Here is a 21,571-nt window from a genome sequence, read left to right as displayed (position 1 = left end):
TCTCACTCACACACACACACACACACACACACACACACACACACACACACACACACACACACACACACACACACACACACACACACACACACACACACACACACACACACACACACACACACACACACACACACACACACACACACACACACACACACACACACACACATAAATCCTTATTCTCTGCATGCTGTCTGTGCAGGGCATGTCATGTGACTTTAATGGATAATGTCTGGAGAAGCTTTTGTTTCAGAGACAGACAGTTGGGTGGGGGGGGGGGGGGGTTATACAGAGACAAGTCTTTGGCAGCATTTCTTTTACAATGCATTTAGATCACTGCTGTGTTTTAAATCACTCATTTAAAGGCTATTATTGATAAGACCAGGGAGAAATATCAATTTCATCTTTAATTAAAAGACATGCAACGCTTCCTTCTCTTCACATGTCCCAATGTGTGGGGATTTAGCTGTGAAATTGTACAGCATTCATTCAATTTGATGTGAGGAGAAGTGGAAAGCTTCCTCTGATGAGAAAGAGCAGTAGGTATAGGGAGGCGTGCGGCGCCTGTGATGGTGCGTTGGTGTTGAGATCAGGGGGTCACAGGTTCAAACCCCACTGCAGTCAGCATGTCGTTGTGTCCCTGAGACACTTCACCCCAAAGTGTTCCTGTGGGGATTGTCCACAGTGTTGAGTATGTAAGTCGCTTTGGATAAAAGCGTCTAACAAGTGCAGTAATGTAATGTATGAGAAGTGCTAATTCAGTTTCTAATAGAATGATAGTGTAGAGAGTTGTACCTGGACCACCACACCCACAGAACTAAGGAAACTAACCTCTATCACAATCAACCACGCTGTGATGAGGGTGATATCATATATGTCATACTGTCTGTGCCTATTAGCTCTAACTTTGCTAATGTGTGTGCTTTTGTGTCGTTCTGTGTGTTTATGGGTTTGCATGCGAATGTGTGCTCTAATTGTGCTTCTGTGTTTTAATTGTTCTCATGTGGTTTTGTCCGTGCTTATGTGCTCTTTGTGTTTCAATGCCACGAACCGCATACTAAAAGTAGCCTCTGTGGCTTCATGTGGCCCATTTACATTATAGACTCATGTTACTTAATGTGCATTGCCCATTCTTAAATACAAAGTACAAACAGCCTCACTTGACCAAGACTAAGTTAGCTACATAATACACTATTTTTGGGGGAATAATGTCAAAATAATTCCTTATGAATTCATCTGTGTCCTAAAATGTCAATGCAATATAAAGAAGACTGTCATTAAACCCAGGCCTTTGTTCCGAGGGGGCAAATTGCCAAAAAGACAAATGTAATTTTAAGAAGACATTAAACTGGTTTTGTGGAATCAAATGTGTATGATACATCTTTCCTGCAGTCGGGTATATAACAGCCTCTGTGCAACAATTACACCGAGGATTAGTGACAGTGTTATGACTTCAGGTCCACAGTTAATGTATTCATCCATAAAACCATGCAGATTATAGTGCTACCGTGCCAACGACGCTCATCATGTGCTTCACATCATCCACCCGACCATGTAGCATCGACTCCTGGATGGGTGGGTAATCAACGGTACAGTTCAATGTAAAGAAGCAACCTAGCTGCACCTCTTTTTACTGATGAATCTCAACATCACATGTGTAAAAGTCAAATACAAGTGCTCTGATTCAAGTATGTGACACTTTCCCCTGTGTGTCGATAGTGACACTAGAAAGAGGACACCACATGAGGGGTTAAAGAGAATGGTGTCGTGCAGAAAACTAGGTTATGAGTCAGCATGTGAGCTCAAAGTCAATGGCTTTTTGAAAATGCTTTTGGTTAGAAGCCTGAAATAAGGTCGGTGGTTTACAAAAGCTGAAGAGATTTTCCCGGTCTGTTCTATGACATAAAATGAACAGTAAATACCCCACTTGTGGCCGTCTGATGCTCATATGTGTCATAAAGATGGCGGTTGCTAACATTACATTACATGTCACTTGTTAGACGCTTTTATCCAAAGCGACTTCCATACTCAATACTGAGGACAATCCCCACAGGAGCCATTTGGGGTGAAGAGTCCCAGGGACACCACGACATGCTGACTGCAGTGGGACTCGAACTTGCTACCCCCTGAATCGAAGTCCATCACACGACCCACTGAGCCACCTCTCAGTGACTAAATGTCTACTAAACGCCATCCCGCCAAAAATGTGCCGCCTTTAGCTTAGCAGTGGTGATGTGCAGCCATGTGACCGTGCTATAGTGTGTTTATAGCCTAACGTTAGCTTTTTACTCCTGAAAATTGTATTTACTCTTCAAAGATTATAAAAGTGGCTTAAAGATCCCCTATTATACTGTTTTTCATCAATATATTATAGCTCTCAGATACACAACATGTCTCTGAAGTGTTTGGCTCCAAACACCAAACAGATCATTGCAGCATCCCATAATCCCCTCTGTTTCAGCCCTGTTTCCAAAGTGCTGATTCTCTGTCTGTTACTTTGGATGAAAAGAAGGAGCCCCTCCCCACGCCCCTCTGAGAGACATTCGGTTACAAAGAACTCAATGGTGCTCTAGGAGAGATTCAGGTGATAAGGTGGGGGTACATGTGAGTTCCATAAACCTGTTGTTGCCTTAGATTTTATTTGATGTTATATTTCCAAATCCAATGTAACAATTATATTCCTTTTTGATGAAGTAACCATTGCGATACTAACATACGTCATCATGGCACCACGCTATTGAAGACATCCAAACAAGTCCCTTGAGGGCCACCAACCAGGGACACAGTGTTTCATGTGTCTTGACATCTTGTCATGTAAGATGTCCCCGTGGACAAAGGTGAAGACACTGCACTATAAACACCTGCAACACGAAGGACTTCCCACTGCTGATATCACATATCATCATTTAGACGGCTCAAGTAATTATCAAATGAAATCTGTGCTGCAATTCATGCTACTCATTAGTGACTAGTTTCAATCCATGCTCAACCATATAACATTACATAACATGTGCAGCTGGTTTTATTTGTATTATTATATTAATTATTTATTAAAAAATCTTAAGACATTCACAACAACTCCCTTATTCTTATCCATGAGCATGACCACAACCTTTTTGTCTTGATAATATCAACGTTTTTGAATTTCCTAACCACAGCATAGTTTTGTTTGTAGAAAAATGTTGGAATAATATTTAGTTTGAAAACATTGGACACATAAATATTGTTGATAGTGCCAATTCAAACACTGAGTAAGTGCATTGAACAAATCAGTGACTGGATGTGTCAGAACTTTCTCCAATTAAAGAAAGATAAAACTGAGGTAATGGTTTTTGGAGCCAAGTCAGAACGTATAAAAGTTAGCGCTGAGCTTCAGTCTGCAATGTTCAAACCAACAGATAAAGCCAGAAATCTAGGTGTAGTCATGGACTCTGACCTGAGTTTCAACAGTCACATTAAAACAGTTACTAAATCAGCCTACTATCACCTAAAGAACATATCTAGGATTAAAAGACTAATGTCACAGCAGGATTTGGAAAAACTTGTCCATGCTTTTATCTTCAGTAGACTGGACTACTGCAATGGTGTCTTCACAGGTCTCACTAAAACATCTATTAGAAAGCTGCAGCTGATTCAGAACGCCGCTGCTCGAGTCCTCACTAACTCTAAGAAAGTGGATCACATCACTCCTGTTCTGAAGTCTTTACACTGGCTTCCTGTGTGTCAAAGAATAGATTTCAAAATACTGCTGCTGGTTTATAAAGCACTGAATGGTTTAGGCCCAAAATACATTTCTGACCGCCTGCTAAATGATGAACCATCCAGATCTCTCAGGTCTTCAGGGACTGGTCAGCTTTCTGTCCCCAGAGTCAGAACTAAACATGGAGAAGCAGCGTTCAGTTATTATGCTCCAAACATCTGGAACAAACTCCCAGAAACCTGCAGGTCCGCTGCAACTCTGACTACTTTTAAATCCAGCAAGAAGACTTTTCTTTTTGTCGCTGCTTTTAATTGAACTATTCATATCTTACACTGCACTGCACATGTATTTTATATCTGTATCATACTGTATGTCAGCTTGTTTTATGTTGATTTTCTTCCGTTTGCTTTTTAATGACTGTTTTTGAATGCCATTTTATAATATGTTTCCGCTGCATTACTTCTTAATGTCTTGAATGTTTGTAAAGCCCTTTGAATGGCCTTGTGTTGAAAGGAGCTTTATAAATAAAATGGCCTTGCCTGGCCTAAAGCTGCATTCACCTGACCAGCGGTAAACCGGCTCTGCGATGACTTTGATGTTGTAATTCTATGGAGAGAATCAGTCTTTACAAAGTAAAAATATTTCCGTGTACAAAAAATATGACCAGGGGTCCTAATATTTACTGAGTTATATAATGTAAACAACCCTTAGTGCACCCGCCATGTATAATAATAGTGCAGCTGGAGGCCGACCCTAACATGCCTGGCTCCACCTAAATCATCACACACTATCTGGAGAGCTCCTCCATAACAGTTTTCCTAAACAGAATATTGCTGGCTTTTGGCATCACCAGCATGTTTACAGTACAGCTCAGATGTCAGAACTTCTCCTCCACAGCAGTTTGAAAGCAGAAGCAGGTCCTACCTGTGTTGGGGTCCACAGAGAAGAAGGGCTGTCCCTGCAGGACGCTGTAAACGATCTTGGCGCTGTTCCCGTAGGTCGGATCGTCTGCATCTGAGGCGCTCACCTGCAAGACTGACGTTCCTGCACAGAGAAGAGAGCTCACAGTCAGTCAGACGGGATATAGCCAAAGCTACAACCACCAACAAGATAAATGACAGTTTGTGAATATTACACATTCTTAACGCCTCTACATATCTAATGCTTTAATCAACATCATTCCTGGCAATTTTGATCTTTGATACATATATTCACTTTTCTATTACCACCTCTGTAAAATAGATTAATTATTATTCAACTATTATGACTTACTTGAATCATTTTACATTCTGAAAAGCTTTTTTTTACGCCTAACAAAAGTGTAATTGTCACACGGGTGTATTAGTACAGGTACATGCTAGAGAAGTAGTAACAAACAATAGAATATTTCTTTACATCATTTTGTTCTACAAAATCAAAAAAACTTGACTTTGGTTGGTTAACTTAAGCAACTCAACAATGCAGGCTATGACCGATGAATAGCTAGCTTGTTAGTTAGAAAACAAACTGATAAGCTGCCCTGTAGATTGCATAACATTGTGACAATATTTTTATAAAAATAGTGAGTTAAGACAGAGTTAAGTTCATATTCAAACAAATATTGAAGATCATGATTTGCAAATCAAAACTGCGGAAAAAGACTAGCAAGTCCCCATTGAGTTGAGATTATTTTGATAGACATCATTCTTTCCTGTTTACTTTAATTACATCTGTATTTTCGCTTCTTGAGACAGAATGTTTCCTAAACACTAAACATAATGTTACTGTTACTGCTGCACTAGCCTCCAAATCTGAAATGGAAACAGAGCAACATCTTGTTCCTGTTATGACACTCTTTACTCTGAGCTGCAGTGAAACACAGTGTGTATGTATGTGTGAGCAGAGATGCTGTGAGCATCCATTAGCCTGACAAGTAGCTGCAGACTGGAGCGTAATTCTCCCTCATCATCATGGACCTACGTTGTATTTGTTTTCATGACAAATACATGTTCACTTTAAAAGGTCCCATGTCATGGCCATTTCTACTGATCATAATTCCATTGTTGAGGTATACTAGAATAGATTTACATTGTGCAATTTTCCAAACTGACATTGGTTTCTCATACAGCATCTCTGTATCGTATGTGTATTCACTCTGTCCTTAACGGCTTGTTGGAGCTCCTGCCCCCCCCTATAAGCCCACTGTGCTCTGATGTGTGTTTATGTGTTACAATGGCCTTTGTTAGCAACCAGAAAATAACACCAGCAATGTCAAACAGATGGAGCAGCGGAGGGAATACTTACTTCCGGGTGTAATATTCTCTAAAGCAAATGAGCTGCTCCATCCTGACGGACTCCAACTTGTGTTAATTAATCAAACAAATAAGTAAACACAAGGATAGTTATGTGTTATTGTTGAGAAAATGGAGAATTGCACAGGGGAAAATAATGTATCTATGCCATAATTTTAGATGTGGATTTTGTTAAACTAATACGTTTGCGCTGTGGACCAACACTATAAATTGACGGGGAAGGGGGTAGCAATAAAGATAACACCATTAAACAGTTACACAACATAACAGAAATAATATCGATAGCAGCGTCCCTAGCAACCACCTTGGTAACAATGAAAACGTTGAATGGACACAATTTCCTGAAGTAATCTTCGTAATAACTAGCAAACTAAAGATCATGTACATCCACTGCACACATAATCTGAAATAACAACTAATATTTCTCGCATCAAATGACATCAAAACGCATTTTAATGGCCAAACTAACTTTAAATAGGCATTTCCCACCGAGAATAAAACGAATGTCGGCCATGTTTTTTTTTTCTGCAGGGAGAAATTTGAAGATCACGTGACATAGACGCCAGCCATTGGAAATGAATGGTGAAAAAATACGTAGGGATCTTACAATTTCAGAGGCGTTTTTGTAGAAATACTACGTCCCAAGTTGTGGACCAACGTAGTTATTACAGGTTTTTTTGTGAGACTGGGTTGCCACGTCAAACCTCAACAAACACTTGCAATGAACACATGCTAATGTGAAGCTAATAGCTAAGGAGTGTGAGTGCGCAACCCAGTCTCACGGCATTTCGTGTTATAGTCACGACATTTAATCTATTGATTCGTGTTCACCAACACGATGTTCCCCTTTTTTTCGTGTCACACAGAACGATTTGAAAAGCAATGCATTTCTATTGGTAGTGTGTTTCGTGCCTGCAGCACGTCTTTTTGTCCGGTCGGGTCGTGGAAGACTGGAAGCTGTGGGGTTCATAAAAACATCTTCTTACTCAATATCAAGCTACGATTATTGTTTTCATTTTAAATCGTATAATGTCGGACTTTTTTTGTCGTCTGTGAGGAAAATAAATGGGGCCTCAGTGAAATCTGTATTTTTTTTTAAATCTTTTTTTCCTTCTAATTTGTTATTCTTTTCTAAATAACACACTGTTATTTACTCACCAATAACACACAATTATCCTTGTTTTTATTTATTTGTTTAATTCCATAATCTCTGGGTTTTTTGGCGTCTGTCAGGAACTGAATTTCAAAATAAAAATAACCGGAAACAGACGTAGGCATATAAGGGACATTTCGAGTATCATTGCGATACACAGCCACTGAACTGATTACCCAAGATCCTCAGCTATGGTTTAAGCTCGCTGATTGGATGTTTTAGCCGCAATGCATGTAGGGATATGGTGTTAATGCGATATGAAATCCGAAAAACATACAAAATAAATAAAAATAATACTTTATTCCGAGTGTTCTTGCTTTTCTCTTTGGAAGTCATCACATAACGGCATTGTAATACACGGTTTGGCTGCATTACATATTACAGATCTGCCGTAGTTCTTTATGTATAGAGCCCTGATGAGAAGACCTTTGGAAAAACTGGAAGAAATGCCGCCGAAACTGAATACTTGACGTGGATCATAAATATATCAACAATTAAACAACATCTTCAATTTCTCTTCACACAATACGTCTCCTCGCAGTATCAACACTAATTCGGCTGACTTTTACATTTGATCTAATTCGTAGATAGGTTATATTTACACCATAACGGTGCACAGCTGATATAAAAGGACTTGTAGTTTTTAAAGATATTACTGATTTTCTTTGAATATAAGAATGTAAATACTGAGTCTGAAATAATATAGTAATATGCTGTAAAATTATGTGAAAACATGAATAAAACTACACGTCTTCAGATGTTGTACATACATAAGTGTCCTACACTACTAATGCAAAGTTATTATGGCTGTGTGTACCTTGTGTGCACCGCCTAGTGGTTAAAGCACGTTATTGAATTATTGTTTTTATGTGTTATATTTGATGAAAAAAATATTAAGAGTACATACTTTCATAGGGGGAAAGTATGTACTCTTAATATTTTTCCGCAAAGATGTTTTATTGAGAAGATGATCATACGTGACAGAAGTTTTCAAAACCATTTATGGTCTCCGGTACTTCCAGTCCAACGCCGACTGCATGCACAGCGTTAGAAAATCGGGCCTTGAAAATAAAAGTTTGACTTTTTTCCACATCTGCGACCCACTCGAAACGGGTCCGCGACCCACTTTTGGCTCGCGACCCACCAGTTGAGAACCACTGATCTAAATGTACTTGTAGGGGTGTAACGGTATCCGTATTCGTCCCGTCACGGTTCGGAACGTCATGGTTCGGCACATGCAGTCACACGACGAATACGCCTTTTTTTTACGAGTGGGAAAAAAGTGTTATTCAGGGCAGTATCCATTACACTATTTATAATCCAGGGGGCGGTATTGCGCCTAAAAGCTGTTTCCTAGCCGCCCTTAAACAACAAATGAAGAACAAGAAGAAACACAACAACAAAACGAACAAAATACAAGAAGAAAAGTTAGTATGGTGAGTTCAGAAAACACACAGGAGCTAGAACCCACCTGCTTCTTTTAAATCAGCTGTGTGGGAACATTTCGGGTTCCCTGTGGAATACAATAACGATGAAGTGTGCAAGTGGTGGATCGGACGAGGACGGTGTGTCGGCGTTGTTCGATAGCGGTGCGGTATGCTAATGGTAACACACGCCAAACATGCTAAATCATATCAGAAGGCATCACCCAGATTTGCCAATCACTGGAGCCCGGCAAAAGACAACAGTAGTTCAACAGCTGATCCCCGCTGTTTTTAAGAAGCCAAGAAAGACATGAAAGCTGAGAGACCAAAATAAATAACGGAAGCTTTTGGCATAATGTTTTTCAACGACTATGCGCCCTTGAAAAAATTTCTTATTATTTATGTATTATTTTCAATACATTCTTTTTAGTTTTACAGCTTGATGAAAGCTTTTTATTTGACATCAGCCATTATAGATAATATGGCCATCTGAGGGTGTGTGGTACTGTTTGTGGTTTGTTTTTAACTGTTTAATACAGTTAATTATTCAAAATGTCAGAGTTCCTTATTTTTAAACTGAAACTTGCACTACTGTTCAAAAAATAAATAACAACAAACCTGGAATTATGTATTTGGGACTTTTTTTTGCTTTTTCTTGTTGTACCGAACCCGTACCGAACCGTGACCCCCAGTGGTGTAGTGGGCGTTGGACGCAGGGGTACGCCGTACCCCCACTTATTTGGAGCATGACCATTTTTTTTTTAATAGTCTAATAAATATAAAATCATTCCCAGTGTTATCAGTTGCAAGTGTGTATTTATTGTAATAATGACAAAAACCTAATACATTTCACAGTCATTATAATAAAAAATAAAAACGATTTCCTTAAAAAATGATGATTCGTCATCACGCTCGTGACCCCGCGGCGAACTGGGGGTGTGTCAGTGATTTGGCGGCAGCTCTTTCCCTCAAGAACGCTAACGAGAAAGCTCTACAATGGCAGGAAAACATTCTATACTTGACTTATTTTCTAAAAAGAATATCATTCACAAAAAGAAAGAGGCTAGCAGCATCGAAGCTACAGGTGAAGCTGCTACTAGTTCATCAGGAGAGCTGCCTAAAGATGTGGATAATGCTAGCACTAACATCAACGTTAGCTATGCTAGCAACGTTCCTCTGGCTAGCTCAAGCTCACCTTTCCCAGAGGTATGGACGGACGACATGTGGCGGAGGAAACAAGAGGCATACCCGTGGATAGACTGCAAAGCTGAGAAACTGGGCTACAAAGTTTGCTCTTCCATTTCGGATTTATCAGCCTTCAAAACGCAAGGTTCAAGATTGGCAGATGAATGGCGTTCCGACACTGTCACTTACAGTGGAAGAGACAAGAGCGGCATGTTGACGTCCCTCAGAATTTTTTTTATTAAACACAAAGAATCAAATGGACACACTGCTGCACAGCGGCTTCAAGACAACGCAAAAAAGGAAACACTTGAGAAGGTCTGTGACAATATGAATGCATCAAAGCTGAAAGCTACATGTGCTGTATTTCGGTCTGCTTACTACTTGGCACAGAACGACAGACCATTTCTGGACAACTATGGATTACTGGAGTTACAACATGAAAATGGGGTTGACATAGGCATCGGTTTGCACTCCAGGTACAGTGCAGCACATATTGACCATATAAGTTCAGAGATGCGTAAAAAAGTGTGCCAAAGAATCCAAGCTATAGAAGGTAAAGTTTCTATTCTTATAGATGAGTCAACGAGTCTGGGATGTAAAACTACATTGATTGTGTACCTCAAATGTGAAACGGACAAGAGCTGTGAACCACATTTTATGTTTCTGGATTTGATTGAACTTCCAGACCAGAGAGCCGACACAATTATGCAGCACTTGTTGAAATGCCTCCAAGGACATGGCTTCGATGACGCTTACTTGAAGAAGCATTTAATTTAATTTGCAAGTGATGGAGCAAGTGTCATGTTGGGACGAAAATCAGGTGTAGCCAAACAGCTTTCTGGACTGTACCCTAATATAGTCACCTGGCATTGCCTAAATCATCGTTTGGAGCTGGCTGTGGGGGACACGGTGTCTGACGTGAGTGGTGTGAACCATTTCCAGGCGTTTATGGACAAATTATACCCTGTGTACAGCAGATCACCCTTAAACCAAACAGAACTGGCTGAGTGTGCTGCTGACTTGCATCAACAAATAGGAAAAATAGGCCGTGTGTTGAGCACGAGATGGGTGGCCAGTTCTTATCGCACAGTATCTGCTGTTTGGAACAACTTTGAGTCACTATGTGCACACTTTAGCTTTGCGATGACAGATGAGAAACGATCAGCAAACGATAGAAAGCTGTATGAAGGTCTGTTAAAGTGGCTGACTTCAAAGCAGTTCCTTTTAGATTTAGCGCTTATGTGTGATACACTGAATGAGTTAGCCCTGTTGTCAGAATGTTTGCAAAAGCGCACAACATCAGTAGCCTACGCCGACAAACTGATCCACCGGAGCATTCGTTTTATCAATGGACTGGGGGAGCGACCTGGGACCAAGGTCCTTGCAGCTGAAAATGCTATATCAGAAGGCAGACTGGGCACAGTTGTGCTCACAGACAACTCCAAAATTGTCACCATCAATCGTCAACAATTTATTCAGAGTCTAAGCAACAACCCTAGCCATAGAATGTTCACTACTGCATCATCTCGTGGAGCAGCCTCGCAGGCCCAGTCGGACTCAGACTATGTTCACTTGCTCGCTCAACTAAAAGTCCTGGAACGCGACAACTGGCCACCAGCTCAGACCATGCCGCCTGGCAATGGAGAGGTGCAAGTGAGTGAACTGTGCCAACAATTCAGACTGCCGACTGCAAGTGTAATAAATGCATTCCGAGACTTTGTCGAGAGCACTGTGGATGATGCTACACCTGCCGAGCTCAGGCCCTTGATGAACTGCACTAGACTCATACCATGCAGCACGTCAGAATGTGAAAGGGGATTCAGCCAGATGAATCTGATCATCACCCCAACGTGAAACAGGTTGCTGATTGAACGGGTATCCACCTTGATGTTCATCAAGCTACATGGTCCACCTCTAACCCAGTGGGATCCGACAGGATATGTGACAACTTGGCTGAGACGACATCGCTCAGCTGAAGACAAGAGATCATGACAGGCTGCAGCCGAATCTCGCAAGGATCCAGACCCACTGTGGCGTTTCCTCTGACTGACTTCAACAACTGTGAGTAACACTGTTTCTTGTGTGTGTGTGTGTGTGTGTGTGTGTGTTTGTGTGAAGCAGCGCTGTCTGTTTATTTGCAATGTGGCTAGGCCTAATCAGAATCATTTCAAGTCCAGATTCAATGTTGTTTGCATAAGTAGGCTATATTTTTCGTTTTGTTTATTTAATAAGTTAATTTCAGGACAACTTTGGGAATTGTGTTTGTTTGTTCTGAGTTTTAAATAGATTTTGAAAGTGGAGATGGAGGGAGAGATAGAAGCAGCGCTGTCTGCTAGTTGCAATACTGTAGCTTATGCAATTTAGGCCTATACATTGTTTATGTAATTTATGTGCCTGTGTGTCCATGGTTTTGAGTCTGTGTGTGTGTTGAGCGCAGCGCCGTCTGCTTTTTGCAGTACAGTAACTAAAGTAGGACTAAGCATACCGGTAGTTTCTGTGGACCTGTCTGCCCGTTTTGCGAGTGCACTGCGCGCGTGCGCACTTGTGTGGCATTGTTTGGGATGACCTGATTAAAATAGCGTCCCCCCAGTAAAAAATCCCCACTACACCACTGGTGACCCCCAAACCGAGGTACGAACCGAACTGTGACTTCTGTGAACCATTACACCCCTATGTACTTGTATGTTAATGTTGTTTGTATACTATGCATAACTAACACCCGATGTCATCTACAAAGGACACATAATAAAGAGAGCCGGGACTCTGTGGGCCATCTAAGCTAATTTACAGATGGCCCTGAGCCCAATAGAGATTGCCCTCCGTCCCCCTAGAACATTTTGATTTTTGCAGGTCTTAGATACTGTCTGGTGCATTCTCTAGACTGAATTATAAGATGAACCACCACAATATTATATTGTACAATTTCAATTTTATTCTTCATTTCACTTGTTTGTTTGTTCTTGTTTGTGTTTGCTCGCTTGCATGCCCTGCATAGCTATAAGAAATACTTAAGTTGTTGGTCCAAACACTTTCCATCTGATGAAGGCAAATGCCTTCCCAGATGGAAAAAAGTAGAAAACATTACATTCAGTTATAACTGCCAAAACAAACATTATTTACACTATTATGGCCCCTGTTAAAAATGTTTGTAATGTTAACTACTGTAAGTTGGTCGAACGAATGCCTCCTCATCCGGAAGCTGACCGAGCAGACCCGAGCAGCAGTCGAGAGGAGCCGAGCGCATCCGCGAAGCACACGTCAGAGTTCCCGTTAGCCGGCAAATCTAAATATCTTCGGTCAAAATAATTTCCCTTTAGCGCAATACCGCTTCAGTTGCGCCACTTATGTGACAGACAAGAAGAGTATGTGACAGACAAGAATAGTCAACTCTAATGTCTAACACTTAATGTGCAGAAAGAGATGTCCTGTATGGGTTGATTGTGCGTTGATCTGTTGGTAATGCCTCGGGGTTCCGGTGGGCATGTAAACAAATGCATAATGCTGCGCTATACTTTGTGGCCTCATCCAGTTGCATAGCGACACTTATTGTGTAGTTGTCTTTTAATAAGCAGGTAGTCATATCATTAGCTAGAACTAGCTGGATCTGATCGATATGGATATAAACGCGAGTGAAGTCTAATCTGACGGGAGAGAGAGATCAGCTGCTGCCGACACGCAGCTCTGCATAACCACATGCAGCGGTGAGCGGACAAAACACACACTTCAGGTTAGAATATCACACGTAGCTATTTTAATTACCTCTCAAACTACCTAAACTAGTTATAGATATGTTTAGTTTTACTGTCGGGTCACTCATTACTGGATCCGCGAGCTGCATGATACTGGCATAATAGATTGCCCGATCGGGCAACCAGCAGGTGAGGCTTCATTGCCCGAGCTAAATACTAGATGGCCCCGATTAAATGCGATTAAAATGCGTTAATTTTTTTAACGCGTTCATTTTTGTGTAATTAATTAATCTTAATTAACGCGTTAAAGTCCCGGCCCTAATAATAAAACAAAAATAAAAATATATATTTTTAATTTTTGTTAGTCATTATGTTAATACCACCCTAAAGACTTGTGTGATACAAAAAAAAAGTGAATTTGTTTTCTTTCTGGGTCACAGGAGGATACTAATAAAGGACTGGTTTTCTTCAAGTTTGTATCTTCTTGGTCGAATGCACTTATTGTAAGTCGCTTTGGATAAAAGCGTCAGCTAAATGCTACAGATGTAGCACTCCAGATCAGACTCAAATGGGTGTGTCCCAGTCAAAAGCCCAGCGGATGCCAGTGGCTGGGGGTGTTGCCAAATTGCTAGAGGGCGTTGTCTAATTTCCCCATTTGTTCAATTACAGGATTTAACCATGAGATGGCGCTTCATTCACAAAATACACAAAGACAACTGGGTGTTGTAGAAACATCAATATTTTAGATCAAATAAAGTATATAGTTTGCTTTATGCAGTATATTTCTTGTAATATTGTTGGGGTGTTTTTACACAGTACAGTAGATTGAAGTAAATCAACTTATACATTAAGATAAGATAAGATGGACCTTTATTAATCCCGTGGGGAAATTCAGTAGTTCAAACAGCAACAGGGTGAGAGTGAAAAACAGGACAGCACAGATTCACACAGATTAATAAAATCAAAAATAAGATGAGCGATCAAAATAATAATAATGAGAAACTATGAAATAAGAAATGAATAAAACTAAAATGTAATTATCATATCATATATTATAATGTATTGTATTATTAAGTAATATCATACATTAACCCCATTATAGCAGATGCCACATTGAATGGATGAACACATGTATGCATCAATAATTACAACAGAGTATTTCTAAATACAAGTTGTAAAAATACTTATATGTATTTATTATTAACCCTTTGGAGTCGACCGTCACGCCGGCGTGATCAGATCACATGACCTGTTCAAGCCGGTGCCGCATAAAAACAACAGTCCGGACAACATTGCCGTGTGTTTCTGTCGAAAGTACTGGCTTGAAACTATATCCCAGTCTTTTTTTCATGCAAAAAGACCTAGTAAACACAGCGATACGATGATATAAAGTTAATACATTTCAAAAGTATGAAAAATGGAAGCACATATTTGAATATCTTCGCCATATTTAATCATTTTACGAAACGGAAAATACTGGAAACTGTAGATCCTGCTCAACAGGATGTATATGTGTATTTCTGTCGAAAGTACTGGCTTGAAACTATATGCCAGTCTTTGTTTCATGCAAAAAGACCCAATAAACACGGACATACGATGATATAAAGTTAATACAGATATATTTCAGAAGTATGAATAATGGAAGCAAATATTTTAATATCTTCGCCGTATTTTATCATTTTACGAAACGGAAAATACTGGAAACTGTAGATTCTGCTCAACAGGATGTATTTACCATGGAGGGGGTGAGGTAATCAGGTAAACGGAGTGATACGAAACGAGACAAAAAGAGACGAAGAGGGACGACGGGAACCGAAGAGAGACGGCGGGAAATGGAGAGAGACGAAGATATACGAAGACAGGCGGCGGGAGACTGCGATTGAAGTAAAGTGACAGACAAACATTGAGAATTTAGATATAGTTAGATAGATTTAGAGTTTTGAAGATTCAACTATGATGAAGAGAACTCTGAACGTGAGTCAAGCTTTAAGCTTGTTTTTTGACATGGAGGAGGAGGAACCTGTGATGTTGCCCTCTGTGTCGTAGTTGACAGAAACCGCTTTGAAGCGAGGCACAGATAAAGACAGAAAAAACAGATTTTTGTACATTTATAATAACACTTTTGCCTTGCTACCTCAATCAAACTTTCACATTATCATAGTGACATCCCATGCATATATTTCCAGCTTTTAAATGGTTTCGTTGTGTATATTTGTGTTACCTATATGAAAAATAATATCATTTTCAAAATCTGTTTTTACGTTTATTTTTTTTTTTTTGTGATTTTGGGTCCAAAATGTTCATATAGTAGAAGATCACTGCTCTAAACAAAGTCAAAAATCCTACAGCCAAAAAAATAAATATATAATTAATTATGATGAATACGTTAAGTCTTGTTCATTGTTTTTCACTTTTATTAAATGTTTGATATTTCCGATGGAAATGGTGGACTATCGGACATTCAAAATGCAGCATATTTTCACTCTTACACACATATATTGTCCTTTTACATACATACATTTTCACTCTTACGCACATATATTCTCCTTTTACATACATACATTTTCACTCTCACACACGTATATATTTACACTCACACATTCATAAATGTTGCTCTCATATTATCATATTTCAATGCACACATTCATATATTGTCACTCACACATTCATGCATTTTGTTCTCATATTCATATAATTTAATGCTCATATTTATATATTTTGCTCTCATGCGAAATCTACTAAAACAAAGTATGTCATGGTGGTCAACTGTTAAACACAAAAGTGTATCCTAAGGGCTGTAAATATAATATATAATATGCAAACAAAAACCTACAGACTGGGGGATGGGAGATCACAGGAGTGGGGGGGGGGGGGGGAGAGCTGTGGAATGTGACCCTTGGGAGAATTCCTCCACACATTCCGATGGCCAATTCGTTTTAAACAAAGAGTTCGCAACACAGGACAGCATAGGCAACATGGGGGGTGGGGGCTGGTGAACGGTCTGGTCAATGTTTGTAAACACAATCCCCAGGATGTGTCCTAATCAAACCAAAAGAGAAAATGCAGATATCATTCTCTCTCTCGACTCACTGGTATCTCGAGCTGAGCTCTCATTGGTGTTCATACTGCTCACAGGCTGGGCTGCTGTGTATATCTAGTGTATTCATATTGTACCCCTCCTCACTGTTTATTCATCATTCAAACATTTACACCTTCCTTTTTTCCCGTCAAGAGGTTGAAAAAGATTGAGTCCTATGTTTCCAATTGGTTCCCAAATCTGAACATTGACCAGTGGCATAAGATTAGGAGCCGGGTAAATGAGAGACTGAGGAGCCCCCGAAAAACAGATCCCGAAATAGCTCGTCCTGGTTTCCGCAGCAGATAGGCCTACAGTATGGTGTCTGTTATGTCAGTTATTTTAAATAAAACGTTGAAAACTGAACTTGAAAATTGTTTCCTCTTTTTATTTTATTTATCATTTTCGGGACGGGGAGACGTGGGGAGACGTGTGTGATTAAAAATGTATTTGCAGAAATGTAAAGTGATCTACCTAAGTTCTATTCATATTCCTGACGGGAAGAGCCGTGTAAATGGGTGGCCATATATGCATTTGAAAAGCAATATAAATCACACAGTTATTATACAATAGGCTATAAAAGCACCATCGATAACCATTACCTTTATCCAATTCAAACTTTGGACGGGAAAAAAGGAAGGTGTACATGGTTGGGCTATACTGTAGGCCTACTGTATACATACAAAGGCCATTCAAGCTAGAGTTCTTCTGGAAATGTTCACATCAGGCCAGAGTCCTGCATCGGGTGACCCGCAAAAAAGGTGATTCGCGGGTGGTATTTTTTCATACTTTTTTCCGGGTTCGGTTCTGGGTAAAACAAAGATGATGCGGGTCGGGTCGCGGGTATTGCATAATAAATATATTAAAATAATAATAATTTAGTTTAATGTTTAAATCCTCAGACTTCTCCCCCGCGGGACCGCGCATAATCATAACCTCTGCAGCGCATCAATCTGCTGCTGTGCGCGCCACATTCGAAATGGCTGAGGTGAAGCTCTGTAGTGGAGAATACAGTATTTTCAATAACACTTCCTCAAGAGCGAAATCCAACGTCTGGGAGGATTTTGGTGTCATCCTAGATCAGGGGTGGCCAACCCGCGGCTCTCGAGCCGCATGCGGCTCTTTGCCTAGTTTCATGCGGCTCTTCAGTTCATATCGAATTGTATGTGTGAGTTTGGGGGAGAGACACTGACTCCTGACTAGTGTTGCACGTTGTACCGATACTTGAAAGGTACCGCGATACCCTGCCGTTAAACACGTTATGATTCCTCCGTTTCATTAGTATCGGTACTTTAAGAATGACGGGGGAAAGTACTCCGGTGAGAAAGCGCCGTTTTAATAAGAGCCGTGTGTGTTCAGCGCTCTGCTTCCACTCCCTGCACTGCAGCCGTGCCTGCAGTCCCGCCCCTCTCAAGCACGATCTAAGTGCCTCCCCTCTCTCGTGCACGCGCTAGCTCCCAGAGCATGTGAGAAAACGAGAAGCATGGCTGCAAGTGGGAGCGCAACTGCCGCTGCTCCTCAGCTTGTTGACAAAAAAGACGGCAGAAGGGAAATTTGGAAGTATTTGAGCGATATCTCTGACAGTGAGGGCAAGCCTACGGACACCACGAGGCCTGTCTGTGAGAAATGTATTAATTTTATTTAATACGAATTCTTGTCATTTATTTTATTTATTGTTCTCATTTTTTAAAAGTTTGTGTTATGGTTATGGTTCTGGTGGGAAATAAAGCACAATAACTACATTTAAGACTGTTTCCCTTTTTTTAAGAAAAGTATCGAAAAAGAATCGGAATCGCAATTCTTGACTTGGTATCGAAACCAAAATGTTGGTATCGTGACAACACTACTCCTGACAGTTAAACCTGATATTTAGTAGGTCTGTTAAGTATTGAATGCTGATAATTCTGACGTAATTTGGCCGGTCAAAGTTGTTTGGGCTCGGATAAAATGGCTCCGTTACTTTCGTCCCGTGTTACTTTCGTCCCGGCTCTCCCTACGTGTGTATGTGTGGTTTCAGGTGTCAGTATGAGAGGATGACAGCGCGTCTAATTTTGATGTGGCCCAAGAGCCAATCACAATAATACCTGCGATGCAGTGAACCAATTTGAGGGGGGGGGGAAATCGTTGATTAAACATCCAGTGTTTCCCCTACCATTGTCTTGGAGGGGCGCTGCGCCCCGCCAACGGAGCCCCGCGCCCCCCCTGAAATTCAAGGTGTTTATACTATATATAATTTTTAAATATATAGCGCCAAATTGCAAATAATCTATAACTACTGTCACTTTTCACATTGAACATGTGCTCTTTTATTAAATAAACTAAACGCTTTCATTTTAAGTTGTGAGTTTAGTGTTTTTGACCCTAAGAAACACTGATGCATTAATCAATAACAATAATCCATAGCTCCTCTCTCTGCTCCAGAGGATTTAAAAAATATATATCCCAATGCCACAAAAATGCATCAGTGACGTGGTTGAAATCTTGTCTCCAGAAAACAAAAAACTGAAACAAGCGGTATCAGTGACTGTGTGTTTGATGTGGCTCTTTGCAGTAACATAGAACAAATGTGGCTCTTAACCTCTGACTAGATGGAGAAAATAACCAACATCCCACGCTTTTTGAGACAAATATGCCACTGCATGTGTTAATAATTGCACATTTTCACTACTCATATATAGGCTAGGCTATGCGGGTTCGGGTCGGGTTGCGGATCTTGTGCCGACGGGTTGGGTTGCGGAACTAATTGGCAATATGTGCGGGTAGCGGGGCGGGTTCGGTATTGCACGTCGCGGGCGGGAGCGGGTCTTGAAAATCAGACCCGTGCAGGACTCTGCATCAGGCACCTTCAAGTTAAACAATACTACAGTAAACAATTAACACAGTAGGCCTAAAGTATGTGGATTAAACCACATTTATTTCGTTAAAAATAAACGAAATATGATTTTGTTTGAATGATTCAATGTCATCATGCACCTTCAAGTTAAACAATCAGGTGCACACTTTAATGTGCCACCACCTCCGGACTCGGCTTGACTCGGTTTAAAGAATGCACAAATGTGTTTAATCGTTTATGTCAGATATGTACTAAGTAGCCTAAATACATTTGTTCCTGCTCAAGATTAGATTCAACTTTATTGTTATTGCACATATTGCAGGTAGGCCTACTGAGACAACGAAATGCAGTTTAGCTTCTAACCAGGTGCAACAAGCAGCGAAAAGTAATGTGCACAATACTACAGTAAACAATTAACACAGTAAATTATGTGGATTAAACCACATTTATTTAGTTAAAAAGAAATAAGTAGTTATACTGATACCGCTTTCGTCAAAAAAGTGACAGATGGTGTGACAGGGCACGCCTCTCCCTACTTATGCAAATTAACTAAGTCCCGCCCCCATTGCGAGATCCTTTGATGTGATTGGGTACAATTATGTTAATGAGCTAAGTCCCGCCTCCCATTGTTCGAGATCCTTTGATGGGTGTTATCACAGGTAGGTGTGAAAAGCCCCCCTGTGTAGTGCCTTTGTTGTTTAGTTATTTGATATATTGATTAAGATAGTCTCTTTGAAGTTATGTTGTCTGGCCCCTGTCCCCCTCACACCCCTTTTGTAGTCTAGTCCTTTGATGTGTGTTATAACAGGTAGGTGTGAAAAGCCCCCCTGTGTAGTGCCTTTTGTTGTCTAATTCTTTGATGTGTTGTTTAAGGCAGACTCTTTGAAGTTATGTTGTCTGGCCCCTGCCCCTCAGAGTTGAATAATTAGCCTTTGATGTTTGCCCTTTGATGTGAGGTGTTATAACAGACAGGTGTGATTTCACACTGGTGTGTTATAAGCCTTTGATGTTAATCTAGGTGTCTCTTTGAAGTTATGCGTGAGACTGTCTACCCGCCCCCTCCCAGCCTCCCCCCTTTTCTCCACCCCTTCCTTATGACTATGACGCCAGCAGATAGTGGGGGTGGAATTAGATGAAGATAGAAATACACTCAAACTAAATTAAAAAAGACAGTCATTTCCACTTACCAAGTCACCTTTCAAAAAAGAAAAATGGCAAGAGACGCCTCGAATTGGGTTTAATCAGCCTGTGACAACTTACCGCCATCCGTCCGGAGCGCCTGTCAAGAAACGAATGCAGCAGCAGTGCGGGGTTCAGACACCTACAGCCGAAAGATCTGTGCACAAACTTATCTTGTGCCCTCTTTCTGGTCATGTGAGCGTTCATGTGTGTTGGAGGAGGGGCTCTGTAAGGAAGTCTGAAGGAAGTGGCAGATTTTCCCCCCGGTTGTGTACTTTCAAATTCTAGCTCACTCGAGATGGTTTCTCCAAAATGACAGGTTTGCATCCATTAAAGTGTAACTAAAAGTATCTTAGTAACACACGAAAAGAGAATAAAGCATTGATGTCAACAAAACTGGATTGCTCCAATGAAATAATAAATACATATTTTCAAAAAGTGCTTTTAAAGAAAATGTATTAAGATAAAGTATTTTATTTTCAGAAATGTTTTTAAGGTTTTGCATACATAAAAAGTGTATCCTACAGTTCCTTTTGTGAGAGAATTACACACAAATCTGCAGAGTGTCACTAAAAAGTTTTACGCAGTGACTGACATTCTGTATGTGTGTTCACACCCGAGCTGCTGCAGGGGGTGATTATGCTTGGCTCTCGGGGGATGGTGGGTTAAGAGTCAGATTCTTAACGAAATCTTTACACATAAATCTGCTGAGTGTCTGTAAAAAGCCTTTAAGTAAAAAAACTTGCCTTTTTAGAGTCAGAATCCTAACGAAATCTCCTCAAACAGAGTACTTCATGGTAGTGGTCCGCTTTTATACACAAAAGTGTATCTTTTCAGTAACTTTCTCAGAGAATTTAAGCATAAATCTGTCAAATGTTCAGAACAGCCTTGTTTTCACTGAAATAGCCTCAAAATCACAAACTGACATTAAGAGTCAGATGCTCGACGAAATCTCATACAACAAAGTACTTAATTATCTATTTTTTCAGCTTTTATACACAAAAGTGCAGGGAAGATATGCTGATTTAGAACACTATCTGT

At 40.4% G+C, this 21,571-nt stretch overlaps 1 protein-coding gene across 1 annotated transcript in view; it reads right to left on the bottom strand.

The window, feature by feature from the left end:
• Window positions 1-21,571, bottom strand: part of LOC117462150 (cadherin-18-like) — a 173,189-nt gene that overhangs the window by 61,696 nt on the left and 89,922 nt on the right. Inside the window, exon 3 of the mRNA XM_071206380.1 lies at window positions 4,625-4,744. Within this exon, the coding sequence (XP_071062481.1) occupies window positions 4,625-4,744 (120 nt within the window). The remainder of the gene's footprint in view (window positions 1-4,624; window positions 4,745-21,571) is intronic.

This window comes from Pseudochaenichthys georgianus, chromosome 17 (genome assembly GCF_902827115.2).
Source record: "Pseudochaenichthys georgianus chromosome 17, fPseGeo1.2, whole genome shotgun sequence".
Taxonomy (NCBI): domain Eukaryota; kingdom Metazoa; phylum Chordata; class Actinopteri; order Perciformes; family Channichthyidae; genus Pseudochaenichthys; species Pseudochaenichthys georgianus.
Note: the sequence above shows the minus strand (reverse complement) of the source record. Positions and strands in the feature narration are given on the sequence as shown.